General features: G+C 34.0%; 1 protein-coding gene across 1 annotated transcript; it reads left to right on the forward strand.

Moving 5' to 3' along the window:
* Nucleotides 1-1,140: 1,140 nt before the first annotated feature.
* Nucleotides 1,141-4,541, forward strand: LOC133694380 (probable serine/threonine-protein kinase PIX13). Its single transcript, XM_062115879.1, has 6 exons — nt 1,141-1,395; nt 1,485-1,846; nt 2,919-3,054; nt 3,183-3,319; nt 3,418-3,541; nt 3,630-4,541. Exons 1-6 carry the CDS (start codon nt 1,323-1,325, stop codon nt 4,133-4,135), a joined length of 1,338 nt encoding a protein of 445 aa, XP_061971863.1. The 5' UTR covers nt 1,141-1,322; the 3' UTR covers nt 4,136-4,541.
* The last annotated feature ends 3,903 nt before the right edge of the window (nt 4,542-8,444 follow it).

An 8,444-nucleotide genomic window follows, 5' to 3' on the forward strand; every position in this document is an offset into this window, starting at 1 on the left:
TAAATTAGTTTGACCTGAAACTTCATATGAAAGCAATAATGTGAAAACTAACTCGAGGACATATCATGGCTGTTTCCTGAAATTACGTAATCAATACGTGCATAAATAGGACAAAAAACAAGGAATATCTCTAATCCTGCCGTATTTCAGGTGCGGGGAATTAGTGCTTTCACACACACAGTTGAAGCCCAACAATCAATATTGCTCCCCAGTCGCAGATTTATATGCACTGAAACGTCAACAAGAAGGGACCCTCTCGCTTCCAACTTTCTTGCTTGATGCAAAACGATGCTGGTTTACCTCGCGGAGGGGCCTCCAAAATATGAATTTCATCGTCTAAGAGTATTATGGAAAAAATTAAAGATATAGATACCATGATCAAATAAAACTAAATTTATAGTGATGGTGTGTGTTTCTTACAATTTGATTTGAGTCAACCATGATGTCTTGTCTCCCTGTTGCAAAAGTCCTCTGCTTTTTTAAGGTGCACAGAATACGGACATATAAAAAAATTATAAATTTATTTGGTCGAAAAGATAAATAAAAAAATTGAATAGTTTTTGAATGAATTTATATATTTTTAAAATAAATAAACATGTATTAATTTTAGACTGTGGATGTGGAATGTGTCGACCCATGCATGGACCCAGTTGCCTGTACAAGGTGATTGGTGCGGGTGATGAAAGTCCCGATGACTTTAGTTGCGGCTTTATACTTCTACTTATTTCTTTTGTCTTTAAAATAAAATCATTAATGACATCATAAATCAATACAAAAAATATAAAAAGATGAGTTATAGGAGGAAAAAAAATATGATTTGGTAGTATCCATCACATATATTGATCTCATTTCAATTTTGAAAGAAGGGGTGAAATTAATATCCTCTAGCTAGAAAGTAACGATAATTTCTTTTATTTTTAATAATTGTTTTCTATTTGATAAGTTTTATTAATTATTTTTAATTCTTAAAATATTATTTCACCAAAGCTCAAGACTCCATTGCTTTCCCTGCCCTAATGATTTACAAACAGCACGAAGACCACGTACCGTGAGCAATATAAAAAGAAGTGGAAGCAATATTGAAGGCAGCGACTTTAACGAGGAACAAGAAAAGGAAGGGGAGAGAGTACACGTGGACACCTGTACAAGGATAAAAGTCCAGATAACAAGTAGTCTCCATCACTGAAACATTTCTCTAATCCTCTTATTTCTTGACACTTTCTGCTATCTTTCGAGGAACCAGCGTAATCAGGTTATCATTCCATACCTAAGGCCTGCCACCTTCAGCTAGCACAGACGATATCAAAAATCTGTGTATCGACATGGGAAATTGTTGGGGAAGTACTCCTGTGAACAATCATAATAGCCCTTCTGCTACCAAGCCTTCTACTCCAAGTAATTACACCATAAAAACCATTCTCAAATCTTCCCTTTTTTCCTAAGGATCTTCTTGTTAATCTTGTTTGATTTATATGTTAATGCAGAAACATCAGCAAACCACAGCAAAGAAAATGGACTGGGGGGCAGAAGCAGCAGCGACCGTAAAGAAAAAGAAAGCGTCAAGATTATGTATGTGAAGAACAAAGACAAGGATGGAACAGCTATAATTCCTCCCAGAGGACAGGTCATGGCAATACTGGGACCAAAATTGTTCACTCTGGCAGAGCTGAAGAGTGCTACCAGGAATTTTAGACCTGATACTGTGCTAGGGGAAGGTGGGTTCGGCAGGGTTTTTAAAGGTTGGGTCGATGAAAAGACCTATGCACCGGCTAAAGTTGGCTGTGGAATGGCTGTAGCTGTTAAGAAATCGAACCCTGACAGCTCTCAAGGCCTGAAGGAGTGGCAGGTAACAATCAATTTCTTTCTTTGTTAATTTGTTTTCTGCCATTATAAAGTCAGGAATCTTTGTTTTACCTAAATCTTTATCTTTCTACGTATAAAACATAGCTTGATTTTGGTAGCTCGATCAGCTTTGGAGTTGCTAAAAAAAGTCGGAAAAAAACCTAGATGCTGTAGTTTTTTTTTTTTTTTCATTTGGCGAACTCCCTCATCCCTCAACCGTTGACACAAGCACATTTCTGCCACCTGTTGCTTTGCTATGAAACGTTCACACTGACCATGTTCAAATTGCATATGACATTTCCATTGATCTTAATATGACGTCCATGCTTACATCTCCAATAGTCGTATAATTTATTTATTTATTTATCTTAGTTTCTCGAAAAATTGAAATATTCAATTAGGAGAAATTCGTATAAATCCCTGATTTTTACACACCGATTCTTTATCACTTTACCAACTAATTTATTTTTTTTTATTTCAGTCCCTAATTGCTCAAAAATTTATGATGGTTTTTCAAAGCGTTTTGAAGAGAGATTGATGCCACTTTTCTTTTGTAAATGAAGTTCTTTTGACATGATGGTGGGAAAATTGTATAGAACCCAGTTGAAAATTGGTGAAAGAAGAGGAAAGAATTGAATGATAAATTCAATTGTTGTTCTTTGACGAAAATAATTAAATTAATACCCCCAAAAAACCAAGCCAATAACCATATTTAATATTCTAATCAGAATAAAATGTGAAAGCACGAACGAATTGCATGCAGAACACAGATGCGCACACACATGGTATACAAAGTCAGCATGCCAGAAAATTTGCTAGGTAAGTTTCATTAATGTTGTTGACCAATTCTACTGTCTCAATAGTACTGTGCGTGTGGTACGTGTTTTATTCCAATTATGAATTTAAAAATATTTAATTAATTAATACATATAAAAGTTTTATAGAACTCTTTCTTAAGAATTTGGTAAAAAATATTATATATATATTTTTTTAATTTGTATTTTCAAATTACAACAACAAAAACCATTACAATATCAAACACACTTAAAATCATCATGTTGAATTTGTTGTTGCAGTCTGAAGTGAAGTTATTGGGAAAATTTTCTCATCCAAACCTCGTCAGACTCCTAGGTTACTGCTGGGAGGAAAATCTGTTCCTTCTTGTCTACGAATACATGCAGAAGGGAAGCTTGGAAAAGCACCTTTTCAGAAGTAAGAAAACCATAAACCCACACATAATATCTTTTTCACTGACAATAACCATAGTGAAATCCACTGATTCGATGCACAGGATTTCTGAAATAGTCACTAACGGCTTGACAAATTGTGGGTGTTTGCAGAGGGGGCAGAACCGCTTCCATGGAACGTTAGAATTAAAATAGCAATTGGAGCTGCAGAAGGTCTTGCCTTCCTTCACACATCAGAAAAGAGTGTCATTTATCGAGACTTTAAGACATCAAACATATTATTGGATGGGGTAAGGTTCTTTGTATCTTTGCATTTTTCAGAAAACGAGGCACCATTTAAGTAGCCATATTGACTCGACTGCTCTCTGTCTTTTCTTTCACTTTCCAGGCCTTTAACGCTAAACTTTCAGACTTTGGGTTGGCAAAGTTTGGTCCTTTAAACGGCAACTCCCATGTTACAACAAGGGTCATGGGCACGTATGGTTATGCAGCTCCAGAATATGTTGCTACTGGTAATTAACCCCCTTCCCCCTCCCAATATTGATCAGATATTTGACGTAAATGGTATTAGTATATAACAATTACAACCAAAATTTACAGGGCATTTGTACGTCAAGAGTGATGTCTACGGTTTTGGTGTTGTGTTACTGGAATTGTTGACGGGCCTAAAAGCCCTTGACACCAATCGGCCGAGCTGGCAGCAAAATTTGGTAGAGTTTGCTAGGCCTTCTCTTTCCGATAAAAGAAAACTAAAGAAAATAATGGATCCAAGACTCGAAGAGCAGTACCCTATAAAAGCTGCAGTGCAAGCAGCTGAACTTATACTACAATGCTTGGAATCTGACCCAAAAAGTAGACCATCCATGGAAGAGGTTTTGAAGACCTTAAAAAAGATAGATGACACGAAGGATGTGTCCAAGGACAGCAAAGGCAGTGCCAAGAAAAAAGCTGCAAAGCGACAAGAAGAGCATTACCGCCATCAGTCTCCACTTCAGTCCAGACATGGTGGCACTGGCAACAACGGTCGAGCCCACTCCTCAGCCTATGTCGGTTCATATCAATCAACGGGTGCCCCTAGGCCATTATATTTTGCTAATCACTCGTAGTTTTGCTCTTCTTTTTGGTTCTTTTAACTTGGAACACGTCCAATGTATGTTTATTAGAGGTCCAAACTTGAGTAAGAAATGTTCTCTCGGCCCAAGTGTCATGAGTTTGAACTAGCTGTTTTGTAGAGGATGGCTGAGCCCGTATGCCCAGGTTGGACCTGTAAATTGAGATGTAATTCAGGCCCGACCCAGTTGGAAACCAAGGAAAAAATCTGTGTATAAATTAAACAAAAAAAGAACACGGGAAAGGAAATCATAATTTAAAAGGACATTCGAGGGGCGGTGAAGGTCTCTTTGGTTCTTGTTTATTGAACCCTGATTTGTTCACCTGTATCTATTCCTATGGAATGTTTGATTATTGATTCGAAATAAAAAATACTATATGTGAAATATATTTATTATTTTATGTTTCTGTCTCAGCTTCTTTAATTAAATATATTTTTTTATTATTAAAAGATACTATTCGTCAAACACATTCAGATATATGCCGGTCAAAAAGCTCAAATCATCAGCATATTTCATCTAATACGACTACTGTTCTATATTTCTGTATTGTATTGTTTTTTGTTTTTATTAAGATGGATGTTTGGGTCGCATATTTCAATTAATTCTATAAACCTTGAAATTAAAACCATATAAGTTTTTAGTGGCTCTAAAATTTATTAAATTTAAATTAGTAATTTTTGGTGTTCAATTGGGTTTGACCTCATGATACTTATAAATCCTAATCCTAAGTCTATGGAGCCAGATCATTGTCCGGTGGATCTCATTTCCAGCCCAGAAAGCTTGGGGTTTGATATTCTGGGATTTACAAGCCCAACCAAGCAGAAATTAATCCAGTTTCTGATCATTTCCATGTACAAGTAATTCAGACAAAGTTAAGTATTCTCCTTGATTTTTTTCATTTTTTTTTATACAAACAGTGTAGTTCTTGTTGAAGTTTGAAAAGGATGAAAAAGAGAGAAAACAATGATTCTGGGTTTCAGACCACAGGAGTTGCTGAGTTCCAAGTACAAGATAAGAATGAGAGGCGCCTATAGTTGCCGGGACATTATTAAGCTCTGCAGATTAATTGCAGTCCATGTCGGCCCGGAGTTGTCAAGACTATCATTGCCAATGGCCATATTCACTGGAGCTTGAAAGACTGTGGAACAAGAATGTCTTGTTTTGATCCATGCTTGATAGAGAAAGACACCTCGAGCTAGTAAATAAAATGATGATGATTGTAGCATTCAGGTTAGCTGATCAAGGAACTTTATCTCTTTATTTGATTTGAATTTTGAATTCAAATTTTAGAATTAGTGTTAAGATAATTTATTGTTAAATCGATGTAGGAGATAGTATTCATGGAATTATATAGAAAAAAAAATAATTTCAGTTAATAATTTATAGATTAAGAAAAAAGCTCTTAAATTTAAAAATAAATAAACAAATATATGGGCAGGCTTGGGCGCAAGTCACGTGCAAATTAAGTGTGATTCATATTGATACATGTTATTTTTTAATTGAAAATACATTTTAAATAATTTATTGATTTATTTTAAACATTGATACTTTATATTTATTAAAAAATATTTTTTAAAAATATCAATTTAATACTTTTTTTTAAAATAAATATTTTAAAAAACAGATCGTAACATAAAAACAAATAATCATAAAAGTTGGCAGCTTAATTCAATTTAAAGCATCGAAAATTAAAACCTTAGGGTTATATATATGCAACTATGCTGTGTGAGTTAGTGCTCAGATTAATTAGTATAAACCCCATGCTTCTCTTGTACACGTGAGACCTCAAATTGACTAATAAAACATGATTTGATTCCAAACTAATTACTGATAATTAAACACAGTAATCACAATTAATTAGAAGCATGATTCCACATGCTGCACGCTCCCCATTGCCGGCCACCCTTTTTCTTGATCCAAGAGGGGAGTGCTCCCTTTCTTATGATGCCAAGTATGTTATAAAAGGGATCGTCGTGATCTTCTTTCTTAGTGGGGTGGTGGCTGCGGTGGACCCTTTCTTCGGTGCCATTCCCTGCTAATCATGACTACATGATGAAGATGAAGAACCCATGATTATTATTATCTTATCTTTTTTCTGCACTATTAAGTTGATTAATTTTTGCTCTATCTTCTTCATCAATGATGGTTTATAGGTGTGAAGTTTTTTTTTTGACCGTGGAAAAATCTCATGGTAGTGTTTATCATTAGGATCCAACTCTCAAGAGGCTTGTACAATGAAGGATACATGTATAGTGAGTGTTTAATAATATAGTATAAAGTATTTATTTAAAAGTGATTTTTAATTTTAAATGTATTAAGATAAGCTTTTTTTTTAGTTTTTAACATCAAAACCATTAAAAAATACCTTAAAAAACAATAATTTAATTTTTTTATACATACACACACTCTGATTTTTATTGGCAGTTTTCAATTAATCATTAACGTAAAAATCACGAGTTTTTTAAAATGGTATATATAATCAGAAAAAATTAACAGAGCTGAGATTTCTTTTTTAGTAAAATATCACATTTTAAATGATTATACTGTTTTCATCAACATGCACGTCATATTGAATTTTTCATCCGTGTACGTAAAATATTTTAATCCTACAGCGCAACCCTTTAAAATTAATTTAATGTGTCGTGTGTTTTTTTCATCACCACAACTTATTATTAAAATTTAATAAATTATATTGATGAGAATAACGTGTAATTTCTTTTTTCAATTGTGCTATTTTGCTGCTTTTTTTTAAAATGACGATGCTATTAAAAAAAAACTCAAAACTTCCGTCCTCGTTTTAGTTTTTTAATGAAATTTCATGCTTTCCACGTTAATTTGCTGCTTCAAGCCTGTGTGAAGTTCAAGGGCATCAACTATCAACCAATGCCCTAGAACATCATGAAATGGAAGGCAGACAGTTGTGTCTTGTCTCGCGGAGTCAAATGCTTAATCATGAGCCATAAAACGTTTCTCCCTATTAAGAAATTCCTGAAATGATGAATCCAGCTCAAGCTATATATATTGTAATTATATATAGTAACATCCTCTAGGTAAACTGCATGTTTGGGGACAACGGCCCCTCGTAAAAGGGACAGTGACCCTCCTGGACTTTTTTACTGACATAACTAGAGAGAAAATCTCATGGCTCGAGATGAACAGGCCATGGTAATCCTCAACTCAAAATTATTTCATCACAGAGCATGCACAAGATCCCAGCAGTCCTTGGATCTAGAAACTGCTTGCCTTACAGAGCTGCACAGCCTCAAAGGATCACACTGCATACATATATTGCCACAATTAAAAGAAGTGGGTTGAAAGCTGAAAGAGTACTGATGCCACTTGATTCATTTGTCTTATGTATGAGAGTCCTAGGAGTATATGCGATTCAGAACACGACAAGTAGCCGAGAAAAGAAAATGATAGATACATGAGCAGCAGCGCAGGAGGTAATAAGTGGAATCAGGCCAGAATTTGTGATGTTGATGCATACAAATGTGAACTCATCAAAAAATGCCAAGAATCTAGAAACAATGCGAGAAAGTTCATCCAGATTTTATGGTTGATAGGGCCACTTCCGCACATCAAAATTATGTCAGGGGAAACAAATCATATGCACGGCTAGGTTTCAACATTCCTCGACCTCGAATTCTTGGTCGATTAATGATACAGAAATAAAATCCTTGGTTAATTACGTTCACCCATCAATGAATTTTGTAGTATATATTTTTTTTACTCATCAATTAGAGATAGATTATTTTATTATTTTTTGTTATATCCATCACAGTTGCTGAAATAATTATGAGGTTAGCTATAACGGGTATATATAGTTTAGCGGTAAAAAAAAATGTGATTCATTAGATTAATCTTCCTAATATATAGTTAAGGGATCCGTCGACTCTACTCATATCAAAAACTTTATTTCTTATAATTACACAGTTCTCAATCTCAAGAAACAGGTGAAGCAACATGTAAAAATATAATATAAATAATATTTTGAATCTCATTTAATAATTTAAATTTTTAAATTGAATTGTTTCTTTAATATAAGAGTTTTGATGGTTAAATAATCACGAGTTTGAATCTTATCATTTATATTTATTTGATAAAAATTAAACACAAAGTAATATAGATCCGTATAAGTTTTAAGCTAAAAAAACTTTCACTTGAAAGAATATATTAAAGAATAATATAAATAATATTTTGAGACCCCACTTGATAAATTAAATTTTTAAATTAAATTAGTTCTTCAAGACACACATAAGTTTCCATGTTTATAATGAATTTGCGCATACGAGAGAGGGCA

The sequence above is a fragment of the Populus nigra genome, chromosome 5 (assembly GCF_951802175.1).
Source record: "Populus nigra chromosome 5, ddPopNigr1.1, whole genome shotgun sequence".
In the NCBI taxonomy this organism is placed as follows: domain Eukaryota; kingdom Viridiplantae; phylum Streptophyta; class Magnoliopsida; order Malpighiales; family Salicaceae; genus Populus; species Populus nigra.

What these genes read in the sequence shown, in the direction of transcription:
- LOC133694380 (XM_062115879.1), top strand. Translation starts at nt 1,323, where the DNA reads ATGGGAAATTGTTGGGGAAGTACTCCTGTGAACAATCATAATAGCCCT. An exon ending in TACCAAGCCTTCTACTCCAA is followed by an intron (nt 1,396 to 1,484) that starts GTAATTACACCA and finishes ATGTTAATGCAG; the next exon opens with AAACATCAGCAAACCACAGC. An exon ending in AAGGCCTGAAGGAGTGGCAG is followed by an intron (nt 1,847 to 2,918) that starts GTAACAATCAAT and finishes TTGTTGTTGCAG; the next exon opens with TCTGAAGTGAAGTTATTGGG.